The sequence below is a fragment of the Leptonotus elevatus genome, chromosome 7 (assembly GCF_054856555.1).
Source record: "Leptonotus elevatus isolate MCC_2025b chromosome 7, RoL_Lele_1.0, whole genome shotgun sequence".
Lineage (NCBI taxonomy): Eukaryota > Metazoa > Chordata > Actinopteri > Syngnathiformes > Syngnathidae > Leptonotus > Leptonotus elevatus.
The window spans coordinates 24361544-24380925 of record NC_141245.1 but is presented as its reverse complement, the minus strand read 5'-3'; the positions used below and the strand labels follow the sequence as shown (position 1 = coordinate 24380925).

General features: G+C 43.9%; 1 protein-coding gene across 3 annotated transcripts in view; it reads right to left on the bottom strand.

Moving 5' to 3' along the window:
* Window positions 1-5936: 5936 nt before the first annotated feature.
* The window catches only part of LOC147171656 (protocadherin-16-like), a 123094-nt gene continuing 109648 nt past the window's right edge, over window positions 5937-19382 (bottom strand). For all 3 annotated transcript variants that reach the window (XM_086081269.1, XM_086081268.1, XM_086081270.1), the window contains 11 exons: window positions 18845-19084; window positions 16539-16664; window positions 14844-15053; window positions 13121-13987; window positions 12131-12244; window positions 11832-12043; window positions 11343-11494; window positions 11092-11222; window positions 10025-10311; window positions 9803-9944; window positions 5937-9716 (listed from right to left, as the gene is read on the bottom strand). In XM_086081269.1, coding sequence (XP_085937395.1) covers window positions 7117-9716; window positions 9803-9944; window positions 10025-10311; window positions 11092-11222; window positions 11343-11494; window positions 11832-12043; window positions 12131-12244; window positions 13121-13987; window positions 14844-15053; window positions 16539-16664; window positions 18845-19084 — 5081 coding nt within the window. In that variant the 3' untranslated portion in view covers window positions 5937-7116. The remainder of the gene's footprint in view (window positions 9717-9802; window positions 9945-10024; window positions 10312-11091; window positions 11223-11342; window positions 11495-11831; window positions 12044-12130; window positions 12245-13120; window positions 13988-14843; window positions 15054-16538; window positions 16665-18844; window positions 19085-19382) is intronic.

Here is a 19382-nt window from a genome sequence, read left to right as displayed (position 1 = left end):
AAACTTTGACCGCGGCCTCCGCTTTCGCCAAACTGGCATAATTACATACGCAGCTAAGTATAGCGGCCGAGAAGTCCAACATGAAAAGTGAAAATGACAAACCACTGCACGCAATTGCTGTGACCCCCACGCAACCGAGTCCTCCGAAAACAATGGCGTGTCACTAAAAGGATTTTCGACCAACAAAACGAATCAAAAAAAAAAAGAAGCGCAAAGTTGCAAGTGGGAGTGAGAAGAACAACAAAAACACAAACAAAAAAACCGTCGGCGCCGTAATGGGATCCAGACCGGACCGGGCCGGGTTGCTAAGTGACAACTTTTGAAAAGGCGAGGGCCTCCCGAAAAGATTTGGCTGTGGTTTCTGCAGGAAAAACACTTCTCCTCCCTCCCCACCTCGTCTGCCACCCTCCTCTTCCCCCCCCCCCCCCCCCCCCCCCGTACCACTGTGGTTCTTCTGACGCTGGCGAGGCCCGGGCCAAATGAGAAACAGACCCCCTTTCGCCCCGCTATTGCCTATTTCTCCCTGTGGCTTTTTTTTTTTTCAGAGCAGAAAAAAAAAACAACGCTCTCTCTCTCCAAAAATAGACGAGGACCTCGCGTGCCAACGAGTTTTGAAACCTTCCCCCCCTCCCGTCTTTCTAGTCACGCAAGACGGCCTGGCAAGAAGAACTTGCAAGAGACAGCAGTGGAGGTTCGGGAGGGGGATGGGTTTTTTTTTTCGGACTGTTTGGAGAAGGGATTGAGGGAAGCGTCACTGGAGCCTGACCTGCCGCTAAAGGCAACTTCCGTGCAAACCGTCGGTATGAAGGCTTACGGGTAATCCCTGCATGTAAAGATGAATGTCTTCCCCGCGCCGGGCCTCATTTTGACTGGACACTAGAAGAGTCTTTGCCAAAGCTCCCCCCAGACAAAGCAGCTCAGGTTTTCGGTGTATACGATCCACATTGCTAACATTGATCCTGAGGCGGCTAAACTGATTCTTTAGAGACGTAACAGTAGTTAAAATACTAAAACCCTCCTTTGAAATCTTACTGCGACACCCAGATTCCTTTAAAACCCAAAGTCACAAATTCAGACAGCTGATTTTTTTCAGCTGTATTTTATGACAGCTGTGAAAAGAAAAGAAAAACGGTGACCGTGCATGGAAGCCAAACCTTCCTTTGAAACCTTTTAAATCCGGACTCCTTTAAAAGCCAAAGTCAAAAATTCAGACAGCTGAATTTGTCATCCATCCATCCATTATTTGAACCACTTATCCTCTCGACTATAAAACATTGACCAGAGTCACACATTCTGACAGCTGAATTTTTCAACTTAATTTCACGACAACTGTAAACAATCGTGACAATGCATGGAAGCTAAACCCTCCTTTGAAAACTTACCCAAAAAAAATCCTTTAGAACCCAAAGTCACACATTCAGACAGCTCAATTTTTCAACTTAATTTCACGACAACTGTAAACAATCGTGACAATGCATGGAAGCTAAAGCCTCCTTTGAAAACTTACCCCAAAAAATCATTTAGAACCCAAAGTCACACATTCAGACAGCTCAATTTTTCTATGCAATCTTGTGGCAACTGTAGAAAATTAAAATAGTGACGCAGCATGGAAGCCAAACACTGACTACTTTCAATCCCAAAGTCACAATTTCTGACTGCTGAAAAATTCAGCTGTATTTTATGACAAATGTAAAAATAAAAATAAACTAATTGACCATACATGGAAGCCATACCCTTCTTTGAAACCCAAAGTCACACATTTAGACAGCTCAATTTTCTGCTTTATTTTATGAAAACCATATAAAAAAAAAAATCATCGTTGCATTGAAGGTCATCCTTCTTTAAAACTCTGACTCTTGACTAGGATATAAAAAAAAAAGTTTTATAAACGTAAAATGCAGTTCAGTTAGTTTTTGTTTTTTTAAAAGCATTATTGTTTTTAATTTTATTTCATTCACAAAAATGATTTCCCAATTTTAGTTTTTGTCATTTTGTAAGTTCATAATAGCATTGCCCTTAACGTCTTCTGCCCCGTTGTATCGAAAACAACAACACGTTGCGAGTGGCCACCTTGCAAGCAGATCAGTGACACAGGAAAAAACAACAAAAAAACTTTTGATAAACTGTGTGAAAATGCCCAGCCTGCTATCATGCTATGACATTGGCATGAATCACCGCCTTGATTGTAAAAAAAAAAGAACGAAAAAAAGAAGCCACATTTAACCACATTTGAAACGTCGCCTATTTCTTGAGAGAAATCGGCACAGAAAGTGCTTCAGAGAGAGGAGCGATGGCACAAAGCTCTTGTGCAGAGGCCATGTTAAAAACATTATGTCCCCCCCCGACAGTTCTTTTAGTCATTATGTCTTCAAGGCTGCAAAAAATAAAAAATAAAAAATAAAAAATAAAAAATCGAAACTGTGGACGACTTCTAAGGCGCACCAATTGTTAGTGAGAAACGCGGACGAAATGCTCAAGAATCTTTCAGGAAGCATCAGTTTTGATAGCAAACTCAGAATTGAGAAACGAGCCGACGCTGGCACAAACAATGCATGAAATATGCGCCCTCGTTAGCATATTCTTTGATCGGGGAGTGAACTCGATCAATATGCACGTACGACGTGTTTCAAAGCAAAAAAGTACATACAAATGACAATTCTAATAAGGGATATGATGACGTTCAACAACATCAAATATGGATACTATAAATTAAACTCACCTGGTTTTGAGTCCTTCTGGGGGAGTCCCACCTCTTTGAGTTTTTTTTTTTTTTTTTTTTTTTAAAGGTTTACAAGACCAAAGTCCTTTGACGTAGTCACAGTGACTTAAAAGAGTTGACGATTTACACTTTTTATGGTCACCAGGACATAAAAAAGTACATTTATAGAATCAATCAAGGATTTGGGTACTTATTTTGAATTTAGGCAATTCATTTTGCACACGAGAAACTGGAAGCCAACATGCTAAGCCAGGCTTTGTTCTATATCATTTTTAATGTATTTAGAAAAGGCTTGCAGTGTTGTCAATCAATTGCTACGTCTGTAGATTCGGTATCTTTTCCTTATAACTTATTTGCTCTCAAAGACGTATTTATACATTTTTTATGTTTTTAATGCTAAGAGCATACAGAAGGCTTTGAACTGAAGAGAATGCTTGAAGCAATGGTAGTTATTACAAAAACGGCCAGCAGGTGTCAGCAGAGTATAAGAGATCAGCCAGGGCCATGTTGCAAAAATCTCTTTCCTCCAGTGTTTTAAACAGATTTGAGAATAATGATGAAACGTAGCTATATTCTAATGCTAATTGCTGCAAAACGGAAACAGATAGAAATATTTTTTTTCCTGATGAAAGAAGTGACTCTAATCTTTCTTTTGGTAGGTTCCATGTTTTTATAGCAATAGAACACAATAATACTGTGGGCCTTGCAAAATCAGTCAAAATCCAGTAAAACAGCCGGGAGCGAAGGGGGTTGCTTCAGTCAAAATGGCTGGGAGTGAATGAGATAATTAGGAAATGCAAATTTTAAACAAAACTAGAGTTGTGAGCAACCCTAGCAACGCTGGTCATGTTGGGGTACTCAAAGTTTAGGTTTCGAGTTACACATGATGATACTGTTCAATTTTAGGATTTTGCGTCGAGGTGACAGTATTTTAGAGTAAGAGTTAAGGGCCAAAGGTTTATGCATGAGTGGTACATCGAGCATGTGCACTTTTTTAAAAAAATATATTTTCCGTTTGTCCAAAACAAACAAACAAACAAAAACAACAGCAACAGATTCTCAGAAAAGGGACAGGTTAGGGTTAGCGCTTAAGAGTTAGCGTTAAGGTCAAGGGTTCGAGTTTATGACATTTTCTGATCGCCTCGTCTTCTCACGGTCATTTGTAAACGATATCGTCAAGAACTTTCAGTAAGTTTTATCTGCAAACCTCATTCAAGGCGATGCCGCATACGACTGGGGCTCAAATGGGTCTGGAGGAGTGTTTTTTTTTTTTTTTTTACTTTGAAAAGCTGTTCAGAAAATGGGATGGATGGACGGATGAATGAAATGCAAATGCAAGCGTAAGAATGTAACCTAAAAAGGCTGAACATTAGTCATGAATTCCAAACCAACGTCCTTGACAAACCAAAAGCTACAAAACGAAGAAAGGAAGTCTTGAATTTTTAGATCAGAGCCCTCGGAAAGGCCTGCTCAACTCGGGTGCGCCTGAGAATTTATTTTAGCGCTCCGTTCACGTTTTTTCAAAAGAGAAGTCACCCCCTCCGCAAACGTCGACGGCCTTTGAAGCTCAAAATATCCTTGAACAAGAAAGTCCTCGTAAGGGCATATTACACGCCGTGCTAGTTAAGTTATTGCTCCTGTTAGCGATTCCGTATTTAAAGCTGCGAGGTCGCAGTTTTTTCAAAACAACAATCATATCAAACCACTCGATCGCTTTGTAATAGCGAGTCGAGTAAATTCAAATGGCAGAATCTCAAAGCGGCTTCTCTTGGACCGAATTGTCTCGACAAGAAGCAATGGACTCTTCCAATCGTGACAGTCCTGACATCTCAATAGAGACTCATGATGGAAAAAACATGGACGCGCCTCGCATGTAAAGGGAGCGGCTTCCTCCTGCGTATGCGCTCCGTGTTGACGGCCAAATGACAGATCTCTTTTGGTTTATGGCGAGTCTTTAATTTGAGCTTTGAGTAATGGGCCGACTCGCCCTTTTTTTTTTTTTTTTTTTGCTCGTATCTTCCTGTTGCTGTTGTGTAAATAGTGACCCCCTCCGATCGTTCTGGGGAACCGCGCTCGGTCCATTACCGGGACACCGAGGCAAAGCGCATCATCAGCGGATTGTCCCGTTCAGGCGGCTCCGCCCTTATTTCCAGTTGAGGAAGGATGGGGGGGGGAAACATCTCTGCATGTGTGTGTGTGGCTAAGAATGATCTAATCATAGGCAGACTTAAACACAAAAACACGATCTGGTCCCCTTTTGCTTTGTGAGATCGCAACGGCAGGTGGTCCTTCATAGTGTTATTTTATGTCTACTTTTACAGATGAATTAAGTGGCAAACGGCGTATCAAAATGTTGCTAATCGAGTCAAAACACGACATACAATATTGTTGTCAAAGAGGATCGTTTTGAATGCCTTTATGTGCGACGCATCTACTTTCGTGAAAACTTCGTATGCGGTTCATTTGAGCGGATGCCCGGAAGTGGTTATGGGAGCTAACGCTGTCCTAGCAACAGAAATATATTTCACATTTACATATTCAAGTAAACTAAACATTCACCTTAATTTCAATGTCATATAGCGGGCATCATTGTTCGTGAAATCATAAGTTCATAGCGCTAATATTCAATGAAAAGCATGGATATATCGAAAATAAGGATTTAACGATAACGGCAATATCGTGATATCGCAATATTCAAGCTGCCACAATATCCTCGTCGTCGTGTCACAATATTAAAAGCAGCACATTTGATAAAAAATGTCAGGCTGATTTTCATTTGTGCATTTCTAGTACCCTCTGGTGGCTTTTTTTTTTTTTTAATTTTCACAAGGCATGTTTTGGCCCTTCAATGTTTAAAATCCACGCTAATGGTCAGATGAAGGGGAATGTAATATGCTTGTGGAGAGAGTCAATATGTGGAGGAACTCAATGCAAGTAAGCGTCTCAATATTAAATGTTATTAGAGATTGTAGGTTGTTTATAGGCATTGCTGTTATGTACGAATGCACCATATTGTGTGTGTGTTTTTTTTATGAGCTTTTTTTTTTTTAATAAACCTTTTTTTGTATCACCAACCTCCCCACAATATTGTGATAGTTATCGTATTGTGACCATCACGTCATGATAATATCGTGATATTTGGATAACGTTGCATCCCCTAATCCAAAATGTGGCATTTTATTTCAATATCAAACTGAAAGCACAAGATTCGCACACGTTTCGATCAAAGTTCTTTAATCAGGCACTTGAGCTCAAAACATTTTTCCAGAAGTGACGCAGGTCCATACAAAAAAAGCCATAAGGTACCTTTAGTCGATTAGCCGATATATCTGGCTATGTTCACTTGCCACTATTCTCCATAATAATTTACACAAAGCCTCTGCAGCTGAGGTCTGCCAACACAATAAATAATAAAATACCACCGAATACCATGCGTGCTATTTGAAGTTTTTAAGAATCAGGGAAATGGGGATGTAAGTAAAATAATTTCAGGGATAGAGGAATTGATTTAGTTTGGACCTCGGCAAGGCTGACATTGTATTATTTCGATGGCTAACAGGCATTTGTCTGGTGAATTATGGCTAAGGGTAAAACATTCTCCGTTGTTGTTGGAACATTCAGTGATGTCATTTGCCGTCCTTCGAAAATCTAAATAAATATGGGGATAAAAGATACAGATTTATTTTCAATATTTTTTTTTAGCTTAGCAACACCTTGGAAGCTTACATTGGGTTACGTCGAAATAGATGTGTTTTTCGTTTGAACTCCCTTTCATGAAATCACCTTGTAATGGTGCACAACAGGAAGCAGTAAGGCAAACTACGATAAATTAAAGCGCCTGAAAGACAAATTCTGCAAGCGCTTCACATTCACGATTAACTTCCTTTGTGGCGGAACTGCAGTCTTTATACAAGCAGAGACGTCATGGACTAATTATATTTACAAAAATTTGCAACAACATCCAGAAGAACTTTAAAAAAAAAAAAAAACATCTTTGAGAGTTACAGTACAAACAAGGATACAGTACAAGTTACAAATATACAAATATAGAACCATGTTTTTTTTTCTTCAATAACCCTCTGAGACTTGAATGCCATGTTCTTGTGAGAAAACCATATGTAAGTATAAAAATATAAACAATGCTTTTTCTACAAAATATTGACATCGTATTTGAACCCCGCCCCCCCCTTGTTTCAATGTACAAATCAACACGGACCGAGAGGAGAATAAAGTTCGGGATAAGAAACAGTCCACTGCGGCCCCAACTCCATTTTGGCCCTTTCGGTATGTTTTCAACCAGTACTACCAAATGTGCCGGAATGTAGCAAAAGAACGTAACCGACCCAACGTGGTCGGTCATAAAGTGGAGGCCCGCGGTTTTAGATGGTCTGTCAAGTTCAAATCCTCAGTTCAGCCTCGTCAATGTGCTCTAGATTGTGTTCCGTCGCGCTGATGACGGACGCCGATGGGCCCTGCGAGACACTAAAGGGCGTTACGGCCGGAGAGCGCGCCGCCAGCGGCGACAGGGACGGCGAGAAGCTCGGGGACATGGCCACCGAGCAGATGGATCCCTCGCTGCTAAGGGGGGACCTCCGGAAAGTGGACAGGTGGGGGAACGTCCTCCCCACAGCGGGCTTTGGTGGTACAGTTTTTGCGCTAGGATGCGCCACTGAGGTGATCAGCGGAGGCGGGTCGATTCGAGACTCCGCTTTGCTTTTGCGGTGGAAGGAGCGGCGGGGGTGAGGGGGGGCCGTTTCATCTTTTAAACGCGCGATCTCGGTGAAAACGCTGGCTAAAGGTTGGAACTGGGGGCACCAGTTGAGCAGATAGTCCCAGTTGTAGCTGCCCCTCAGTTCCTCGTCGCTGGCTACGATGGCAGTCAAGGAGCCGTCCACGGTCGGCTTCCCGTCCTCGGGGAACGTGTAGTCCTTATGGTGGGAGACGCTGAGACCCCGACCCACGCCCACATACCCGCCGCCCCCCTCGTCTCTGTAGATTGGCACCTGCCCAGCGAGCAGGGTACCATTTAGGCTGCCCATTTTCTTCCCTTTGAACCAATCGATGGAGGGCTCACAAGACACATCTGACAACTGGTCTGCGTCCTGCTGGATCCCGGAGTCGGGACCCCGGGCGGACATGCGCTCCTGCATGGAGGAGGAAATGCTGGACACACGAGGGTATTCGTTTATCATCCTGATCTCGTCGTCCTCCGCCGCCTCCGCCTCCGCCGAGCCGCGGCCGCTGGAGTGGGAGGGGTCCAGGGATCCCCCGCGAGTGTACGGCCCCCCGCTGCTGCTGCCGCTGCTCTGGTCGGCAGCGTACCCGGGAAGGGCCTGGTGGTATATAATCTCATTTGCGGCTAGTTTTGTCTCCTCAAACTTGTGCAGCATGGTGGCCGACGCCTTGGTTCGCCTGTGTCTTTTTTGTTCTTTCCTTTGGCGCCTCAGTTTGACAAAGAAGAGCGCCACGGCGATTACGCACAGTATGACTATTGTTCCGAGAGAAACGGCGATGACACTGATGAGCAGCAAGTTCATGTCTGTGGCGAGGCCGAAGGAGGTGTGGCTCACGTCGACGGTCACTTTGACCTCCGCCGTGCGCGACATCTCCAGGGGGCTGTGGGCGGTCAGGCCGAGCGTCATGAGGCGCACTTCTCTTTTGGAGCGGCTCACGTGGTTGCCATGGCTGTCCATCGTTAGGGAGATGGCGCCGGTTGATTTGTTGACTTTGAAATAAGGCGACGTGCCCGACAGCGAGTAGAGGACAATACCGTCCAGGCCCCCATCTTCATCTCTGGCTTGCACTCTGCCGATGATCTGACCTTTCTTCGCATCCTCCGGCACTTTAAACGAGTACTCCGAGGAGGTGAAAACCGGATCGTACTCATCCTCCCCAGAGACATAAATCTGCACTGTGACGGTAGCAGAATAGTTGCCAGCATCCATGGCTGCAACCACGAAATTGAAGGCGTTCACTTTCTCAAAGTCAAACGTTGAGCGGGTTCGCACTTCTCCTGAAGTTTGATTGATGAAGAAGGCTTCCCTTCCGTCGTGAGAGTCCTCCAGCATGTAGTATCGCAATTTTCCAAAGATTCCTCTGTCATGGTCGATGGCATGCAGCGTGGTCACGAATGCGTTTCTGGGCTGATTCTCCCTGATGCTGGCGGTTACTCGACCGAGCGGAAAGAAGGGCCAATGGTCGTTGATGTCCTTCACATCAATGCTGACTGGGGCAAAGGCATAATGTCCCAAACCATCCGAAGCTTGGACAACAATCATGTGGGACGACTGGCTCTCACTGGCCAGAGGTCGCTGCAGCTTCAAGGCCCCGGTCCACTGGTCCACCTGGAAAAGGCCCGTCTTGTCCCCTGAGCTTATGGAGTACCGCACCTCCCCGTTGGGAGCAGAGTCCGGATCAGTGGCGGACAGATGCAGCACTTCGGTTCCGGCAGCGGCGCTCTCGCTCAGCACAACGCTGTACTCTCCTCGGCTGAAGGCCGGAGGGTTGTCGTTAACGTCCGTAACGCTGATTAAGATCGGCACGCAGGAGCTGCGCTGGGGGATCCCGCGATCTGATACCACCACAGTCAGGTTATAACTCGGCGCGGCTTCAAAATCCAGCTCTTCCACCAGGATCAGGCTTCCCACCGTCTGGAAGCCTCTGCCTTCCAAGAAGCGCACGCTGCTCTCAATCTGGAAGGCATTACCGGTGTTGCCGCTGGCGATGGCAAAATCGAAACCGCAGTTGTCACGCGAGAGGTCTCCGTCCGCCGCCTCTAAGGTCAGAACCGTGGAGCCGGGAAGCTCGTCCTCGGACACGGATGCTCTGTACTCAGACTGATGGAAGACAGGGGCGTTGTCGTTTATATCGGACACTTGGACTTGGACGGTGGCGACGGAAGAGAGGGATGGAGTGCCCTGGTCTCGAGCCTCCACAACCACAAGGATGGAAGGATTTTCAAAATCAAACTCTGTTTTTTGGTTGACAAACAGGGTGCCTGCATGGAAAGGAAAATAATTACATTTATTTACTTTCATAAGAGTTTCCTCAATACTGAGCTTTAATTGTGCAAAAGAAAACTACCATTGCTTGGGTCAATGGAAAAGACACCCCTGGTGGATGACATGACTCGGTAGGTAACCTTTCCGTTGACCCCAGAGTCCGAGTCGGTGGCTGTTACGGTGATGAGAGCACTGCCCTCTGGGAGGTGTTCTGATACCGTCACCTGCCGGATGCAAAGCAATACATTTATTAACACCAAGCAGTCATGTTGCCATTTTGAAAACCGTGCAGTTGGAGCCATGCCTGATATAAATCCTGGGTGAAGGCCGGCGCGTTGTCGTTGACGTCCTCCACCAGCACGGTCAGATTGGCTTCGCTTTGATGCTCAGAGTCCGACGATCGAACGGTCAGCGTGTACCATGTCCTCTCCTCATAGTCCAGTGCTTTCGTGAGAGACACACCGCCGCCATAGCAGTGGATTCCAAACATGCCTTTGCTGTCACCGACCAGGTGGAGCGTGTAGGAAAGGGCCGGTCCGGAATCCACGTCATTTCCTGTCACTTGACTGATAACCGTGCCTATCAAGGTATCTGGAAATGAGACAAGAAAAGAAGGTTGAGGATATTTCATGCGGGGCGGGGCAGGTTTTAAAACAGTTTGGGCTTATTTTTTGTTATCCTCGTCCCCGCACTCTCTGCCAGGCTCATAATTACATCTGAGTAAGCCTTTAAAGCAGTTGCAGCATGTTGCTAGCGCTAGTCATTCTTGCTTATTAGCCTCTGGACCACAGTCAGGGAGGAGCGTTTTCTGTTCCAAGGCAACAGTTCCATCCATTCATTTTCAATTCCACTTCTCCTGGTCAAGATTGAGAGGGGGGAGGTGAAGCCTATCCCAGCTGGCTTTGGGGGGGGGGGGGGGGGGGGGGACCACGCCCTGGACTTGTTGGCAGTCAAATGCAGGGAGATTGTGAATAGGGCACCGACCAAGAATCTAACCCACGGCAGCTGTGTGAACCACTACACTACCAATGGACCTGCTCCTCAACATAGATATTGCCCAATTAGACGTGAAGAAAGCAAGTAAAACACGGGACCTGGCTGCATTTCGGGGATCTCTGCTCCGATGTGCTCTAAACCGATTCTGGTCTCTGCACTCAACACACTCTTTATTGAGCTTGACATGCATGCGAAGCCAGCGCTTCCTTAAGAACAGTCTTCAGAGAATGGATTACAGTTCCTGTAATTATAGCCGCTACGTACAAAAATATTCTTGCTTTGCTAAATAAATAAGAAATGAAATTCTTTGGCGAATCTTAAACACTAACTCGTTGGCGCTCTGAAACTACCGAGCTGCCAAGTTGGCTTGCTTACCCTCGGGCACTCGGATCTCTCGGGGCAGCGGGATCATGGGACTGTTGTCATTGAGATCGATGATGATCACGGTGAGAGTGGCAGAGCCTGCCAGTCGCGGGCTGCCTCGGTCCGTTGCCGTGACGACAAGCCTAGATCCACAAAAATCGGAAACAAGACACTTTCTTCCAAGCTGTACTTTCACCATCTTGGCAGATCATTTATTTCTTAAAGCAAAAAAAGAGAAAAATGAAAATAAAACAAAGACCGACTTTGTTTGCGTCCAGATCTCTCTGTCCATGATGGCTGCGGTGCTGATGCTGCCAGTCAGCGGGTCGATCTTAAACAGGCCGCTCATGGATGACGACCTGATGGAGTATGTCACCTGGCCGTTTTGACCCTGGTCCAGGTCGTTTGCTGCAACCTGCAAGATTGAATGGAACTATAGAAATATGCGCAAAAAAAAAGCCACCTCAGCGTAACTCGACCCGGTGAGCAATATTGCCAATGGAGTCCAAATGGAACAAAATGGGCTCCATGGACCCGCTTCCAAGGCACAACTGATTGAATACATTCAGCGGGAGTTCTGAGAATACTGCCATTCATTACTGCGCCTGACTGAAACTATCCAGGCCGCTAAGGAGTGAAGAGTGTTTCTATTGTGCTCCATAACTTCACACTTAAACAACGGCCAACCACAATAAACTCAGGCAAGGTTGGGGGGGGGGGGGGGGGTTGAATGGGGGTACGTTGTACCGCACCTGGATAATGGGAAAATCGTGACCCTGCGCCTCTCGGATATAGGCGACGTAGTTCTGGAGCTGGAAGCGAGGCAAATTGTCATTGACGTCTTGCAGGATTAAGTTAACCGCCATGTAGGAGCTGGAGGACGCCGTCTCGGCTTTCACCACGAGACGGAGTTTGGGCGTCTCCTCGTAGTCGAGCCCTTCGGATTTTTGGACCCAAATTTCACCTGATTCAAGGGAGAGAAAAAGAACAATATAAGGGTACTTTTTTGGCAAATTCTTTTTTAGCGTATGCCACCATTTTGTCCACTTACCGGTAATGGTGTTGATTCCGAAAGATTGCAAGCGGTTTCCACTGAACAGACTGTAGCTGACCCCATTTTGAGAGCCATCTGGGTACTGGGCTTGGGTTTGGGTTACCACTGTGCCTACAACAGAAAATGCGTCCAATGTTTACTTAATGGTTTGGGTCTTGAATACATTCAGAAAATGCTAATTGAATATAAACCCAGTAAGGGCTCTGGGGCCTGCAGACTTGGGTCAATTACTGGATCCCAGGTTTCAAAGCAAACACGGTGAACCGGCCAACGGAAGTGATGCCAGCCCTAAGTATAAATGCTTTTAATATAAGGTAGTAATATCAGTTTCACTATATGGTCTGTTAGTTGATTTCTCTCCTTTGCTTATTAACTCATTCACTCCCAGCCATTTTCACTGAAGTAGCCCCCTTTGCTCCTGGCTGTTTTACTGGATTTTGACTGATTTTGCAAGGCCCACAGAATATTGTGTTCTAATGCTATAAAGACATGGAACCTACCAAAAGAAAGATTAGAGTCTCTTCTTTCATTAAGGAAAAAAAATATTTGTATATTTTTCAGTTTTGAAGCAATTAGCCTTAGAATATGGCTCAGTTTCATTATTATTCACAAACCTGTTGAAAACACTGGGGAAAAGAGCTTGTTGCAACATGGCCCTGGTTGATCTCTTATACTCTGCAGCCACCCACTGGCCGTTTTTTGTAATAACTACCATTGCTTTAAGCGACCTTTTCAGGTCAGAGGCTGCATCAAAGCCTTCTGTATGCTCTAGCATAAAAAAACGTAAAAAACGTATAAACACGTTTTTGGGACCATGACAATATTTAAAAATAGAACGTTTTTATGCGTTTTTGGGAGCAAATGAGTTAATGTCCTTGAATCTTTATATACAGGGTGACACAAAAAAAATGGGAACTTTTACCAATCCAATAAAACCAAAAGTGATGGAAGAAAAGTATTTGATTCATAGTCTATCATCTCGCCTACCTTTCGCAGCATTCTCCTGCAGACTGACGTCTCGCGCCGCACGAGAGAAGCGAATCCCCCTGTATGCCTGCTCCTTGATATAAACAATGACCACTCCCAAGGAGGACTGAGCCGGATTGCCCTGGTCCATGGCCTGCACTATCAACGTCCTCTGGCTTTGGGTCAGAGCCTGCAGCTTCTCAGTGGCTTGGATGGCTCCCGTCAGCGAGTTGATGGCGAAGCCCCTGACGGAGTTGGCGAAGCGATAAAAGACGGACCCGTTGGCCCCAAAGTCCTTGTCCTCGGCTCTCATGGTGGCCAGAACTCTTTGGCTCGACACACCGCTGGCAGAAATGTTCAAAATAAGAGGGTCCTGAATGAAGAAGGGGGCGTTGTCGTTGACGTCCTGAATGTGGACGGTGACGCGGGCGGTGGCGTTGCGAGGGTCGGAGGGCGACGAGTCAGCGGCGCACACCTCGAAGGTGTAAGAGGAGGTCCGCTCTCGATCGAGAAGCGCTGCTGTGATGATGCGGCCCGTGTTCTGATCTATGATGAACATGCTCTCGGAGCCCTGGCTCAGGAAGTACACGACCTGGCTGTTGGGACCCTCATCCAGGTCGGTGGCTTTCACATGCAGAACCAAAGCGCCGATGGGCACATCTTCGGACACGTCCGCCGTGTAGCTGTTGCTGGTAAACCGGGGGCTGTGATCGTTCATGTCCATGACGGTCACATCCACGGCGGCGGTGCTGCTGCGGGACGGGTGGCCCCGATCCTGGGCGGCCACCGTCAGGGTGTATCTGGCTCTCTTTTCCCGATCCAGGGGACCGGAGGTGGACAGTGCACCGGACTGTCTGTCCATGTGGAAATCTCCTGCAGTGTCTCCAGCTGCAAAGACGGCAAAGTAAGGAATTGCAACTGTGTGTCAATTCTGGCTGTCACAGCCACTAACAGGTTTTATGCCAAATGATATTATTCCAAAATTTCAAATTTTTGGGAGTACCAAAACTGCCAAGATTAAAATATATAAATAAATACAAAAACTGGTGACTTCAGTTGCTCGACAACAATTCGAGGTGACAGTGGACCAGTTCGCCGATCCCGCTCACTTGACCGTTGAAAGGCAAGGACGGAGTTGAACCCTAGACACGCTTAGGACCGCATGAAATAAATAAATGTGAGAGCAGAACGGTTTTTTTTATTGATTGATATTTAATTCTATTTATATATTTATTTTTGTACTTATTTTTATTTATACATATATAATGTATACATATATACTGTGTGTATATATATATATATAGTTTTTATTTCCATTTGTATGTATTTTTGGGTATTTAATTTTTTAATTATATTTTTATATACGTTTATATTTTCACTTTTATTGATTTATTTTTAATTTGATTTATTTTTTAATTTCATTTATTTTTAATTTCATTTATTTTTAATTTCATTTATTTTTAATTTCATTTATTTTTAATTTTGGCAGGTTTGGTCCTCCATAACATTTATCTTGAAAAGTGATTTTCGCGACTGTGGCTCCCCTTTCCCACATGTGAGGGCATTAAAGTAAGCAGGTATATACTGTAAAAGCCCATTTTGAAAAATCCGCAGATTTTTGCAATCAATTTGGGATTTCTGCTAAAAGATGGACAAGCAGATACGTCCCAGAAAATCCTCCACAACCTTGCGGGGCGACATTATGTGACTCACGATCTCGCAGGAGAACGTTGTAAAGGCGCACCTGTAATTCTGTAGTTTATCTTCCCGCCATCTCCCTCATCCTGGTCGGTGGCTCGCAGTGTGAAAAGGAGCCGAGACTCCAAGTTCTCCGGCACCTCGATGCTGTAGTACTGCCGTCCAAAGACGGGTGCGTTGTCGTTCTCGTCCAGCACTCGGACCCTCACGGTGGCTTTGGCATAGTTTGGGGGAAGCCCTCCGTCTTTTGCATAAACTGAGGCAAAAGCAAGAATAAAGTGAATTGATTGACAGAGAGAAGGTCGACGAGTCTCAGCGATTTGGAAGAGAAATGAGCCCACCAGCATCGAATGGCCCCAAAGTGTTTTTGCTACGTCTCCTGCAGTGCGATTGCGCTGCCTCTTTGATCACCACCTTAAAGGAGACGTATTGCGCTTTTTCCGACCACGATTGAAAACCGTTTCCAGGTGTCTTAATACCATGTCGGGGACATACAGCAAGTATCGTGAATTACAGTACACACTTTTCAAACACTTTTTGTTTAGCCTCACTGAAATCGGCCCACTCGGTGGGATCAACGCTCAGTCCGGATATTGTTGCCATGACAACGAGGAAGTAGGGGGTTGCGAAGAGGCGAGCGGCCATTACTGGCACAGAAGTTGAAGAAAAAAGGCAGTACTTCATCTTCAAGCATCTGAATTGCACTTGCCAATTAGTGGGCAGGCATCGTCAAATTTATTGCAGCAAATTTCTCAAAATGTTCTGGAAATGGTTTAAGGTGTGTTTAGTTAAGAATTTTTGATTTTGTGATTTTTTTTATTTTATGCTACCGATACTAGCCATGATACCTAAGCAGGGTTATTATAGTTTTGAAATTTACATTTTAGTTAATTTTTTATTTCGTTTTGAGCTTTGTTTTTTAAATTCAGTTTTAATTAGTTTTCCCCAAATTTTTTTGGGGTTATTTGAATTTGAATTTGAATTTTAGTTTAGTTTATTGGCTGCTGCTAGATGACGTCACTTCTGAGTGACTCACCTCCAACCGACCTTATTCCGGATAATATCAAAATAAAAATACTTAAAATCACATTTAAAATCATCCCCAAAGGCTCGTGTATTAAATTAATTACCAAAAACTAAAACGAAGGACATTTTTGCTATAATTGTAGTTAGTTTTGTAAAAATAAAATATATTGTTCGTTTTTATTTTATTTCATTAACGAAATTCTTTTTTGAATTTTTGTTTTTTCGTTAGTTTTCGTGAATTAAAATAACCTTGTACCTAAGGCAAAAAAAAAAACTAATTAATTAAATCAAGTCCTCCTTGACAGTAGTTGGCGCTATACTGTGGCAGTTTTTCACATCATCATTTGTGTCAGAAATAAAGTTTTTTTTTGTCATTGTGTAAAATGAAATTGAATATATCAAAAGTAGAGAAGTATCATGAGTACTTAAAAAGTGAATACTCGTACCGGTATCGGTCTGGGGGAGAAAAAAAAAGTAGTCTTGAAAATGAATATAAAATCCAAACATTACATCATGGTTTTCCAACCATCCATTTTCACAACAGAATTTACAGCAAAATTCATATTTATGGACAATTTCAAGACGCGGATGAAGCTAAAATGCGTCATTGGCCGCAGGTGACATTCAAATCCTCTGCGAGGCCAACGTGCTAACCACTCGCGCACCCCAACATTTTGTTTTGGCCCATGATGCCATTGAGCAAGCGCGTACGTACCTGTGACGGTGTAGTTCTCCCGCTGCTCCCTGTCGAGCGGCTGAGTGGTGGCGATGACGCCGGTCAGCGGGTTGATCGTAAAACCTTCCACCGAGACGCCACCATATGTCACCTTCCCGTTGGATCCTGACGGAGAAGCACACAAATTGACTTGGATTAAAAAAACACACGTGCAATCACTCATTCTCTTATTTCCCTCCCCCCCCGCCTTTTTTATTTGTTTGTTATTCGCCGTCTAAGCAACTTCGCAACGAAGCTTCTCCAGGTGTCCGCATGCCTCGTTGCGTGCTACAGCGCAATGAGCTCTGGTGGAAAAAAACTGGCCTTGTGTACTTCGCTAATTACTTTTGGATAGAACGTTTACAATAGCTTTGCTTTTATTTGCTTCTGAGTCACGCCACACGAAAAAAAAAAAAAAAAAAAAAAAACCCGCCTCCATTTAGAAAAACATAACGGCACAAGAGGAGAATGTTTGTTGGACTTTGACTATGCAATTGTGAGAGCGACATGGTTTTTTTTGAACATCTAACTTACTTGTCATTATAATTATAATTCATATCTTTCCATGCTTTGAGAAATGCGGCTGACAAATGGATCTTTCCCTACTGTTGGTTGTTGTACAATATATTTTGGGAAACTGGGCATTTTATTTTTAGGATAGTGCAACATAATAAATTGTATTCTTTTTAGAAAATAAGTCAACTGTAACAGTTTAAATGACTTGAACGATGATGCTACATTTAGCTCCATTACGTTAGCGCTATACTCAAGTTTTTGTTGTCGCTGTCTATTCTGCACTCCTAATTCGCATTTACAAATGAGTTAGCAAGTTGGACGTACCGTCAAAAGCATGTCGATCGAACGTTTTTGGGAGCAAATGAGTTAAAAGTATTCAATTTTTTTCTTTTTTTATAAAAATGTTAAATGTTTTGTAACTATTTTTTGTAGCCTTGCGTATGAAATAGGGCTGGGCAATAAATTGAATTCATTCGATTAATCGTCATTTTGAAAATCGAATAGTTGAAAATTGATTAAGTCGTGAAATCGAATTTTGTCTTCTGGATGATTAAAAGCTGTTGTTACATCTGTTACATGTTATTGTGAGTTGTAATTTTGCCAACTAGTATGAATGTTAAGTTTATGTTAACATTTTTGAATAAATGAAACCTTTGAATAAACGTTTATTGGAATTATTAGATTAAAATCGCAATCGTCCCGAATGACTGAAAACATCGAGATTTCAATTTTTGGGCCATATCGCCCAGCCCTAGTATGAAATTATTATTTTAAATATTTAAATAAAGCTGCCTTACCTTGCTTGCACATAAGTAACCCATGTGACCACTTATCCTCACGCTGCTCAGTTCATTGCGTGACACTGGAAACTGTATTTTCTATTATCCAGTGCTGCAATTTGAGCGACTTTCTCGCTAAATCTGGCAACTTTTTTTGGTCAAAATTAACTAGCCGATATCGATACCGATTATTAGTAGTCAAGAAGGCCGATAACCGATTCTCATTTTCTGTGAAAAAACGAAAAACAAAAATTGGCGTCAACATTTTTGCAAATGCCATTTCTAGACGTTACAATGTCTTAAAAGCATGTTTAGGGTATCGAACAATTGTTCAGACTTTTCAATTTTATTTTATTTTTACTTAGAAAACAGACAATCCTTTTAAATTTCTAACCAAATAATCCGGTAGGTAATCAGTACGTCTTGGAAAATTAAACAAGTAAATCCATCGCTCTCTATAGTTTAATACAGTAAATATTTGTTCCCAAAATTTTAAAATACCTGACATTTTAAACTTTCACATTACTTTGTTTTAATGTCGAACAAAAACAGAAGGTTCAGAGGGTTCCCAGGGTCAGCAGCGGCTCTTATAAAGTTAACTAAAAATGTAAATAGATAGTACCCTGAGATTAAAATGGTTTTAGATTGACCTTTTATCAGCTGTCAGATTTTTTAAAAAGGCCGATACCAGAGGTGGCAAATCCAGATCCAGAAAGTAAAAACTTTTCTGCCAGTTTGACTTCAGCCCCAGGTGGTCAAAATTAACTAGCGACAAATCTAGCGACTTTTTTTTTTTGCTGTTCTTTAAGGCTGTTTCCCCCCCCCCCCCCTCACTTTTGAGCTCTCCCACTACGTTATTCCTCTCTCCTACAGCGTCCATTACAATGACATGCAAATCGGCAATTATGCAAATTAGCCAATGACGTCACGTAGCGACTTCGAGCCGCTTTTAGGACAGCCAATAGCGACTTCCCTCACTGGGGGGTGTTTGTCAACACTACGCTTTATCACCTTGGTCCAGGTCGAAGGCCGACACCGTCACCACGGCGGTCCCTCGCGCTCGATTCTCAGAGACGCGCGCCTCATAGTGGCTCTCCTCAAACTGGGGCGCTTGGTCGTTGACGTCCACCACGTAGACGCGCAGCAGCTGGCCGGACGAGCGGCGGGGGATGCCGTGGTCCTCCGCCACGATGGTCAGGTTGAAGACTTCCTGCTCCTCGCGGTCCAGAGGTTTCAAGATAGACAAAGAGCCTGTGGGGAGAGAGACCAGTTGTGGGGGGCGATCGATTGGACTTGAAAGCATCTGAAACGCTAAACAGTTCTGAACACGGGCCTTGAAAAGTGTAAAAAGAAGGTCAAGTTAAGTTCACCTGCAGAGTTTTTAACTTTTGAGGTCAATTCTGAAATTTTCATCCTGAACTTTTTGTGAGTAGTGAATCTTTGCACAGGACAACCATGAAAACATGCTGAAATCATCAGAGGCAATAAAACATGCAAGCCCCCCCCCCCCCAAAAAAAAGTGTGAAAAGTAATCGTGTGAGGGCCGAAT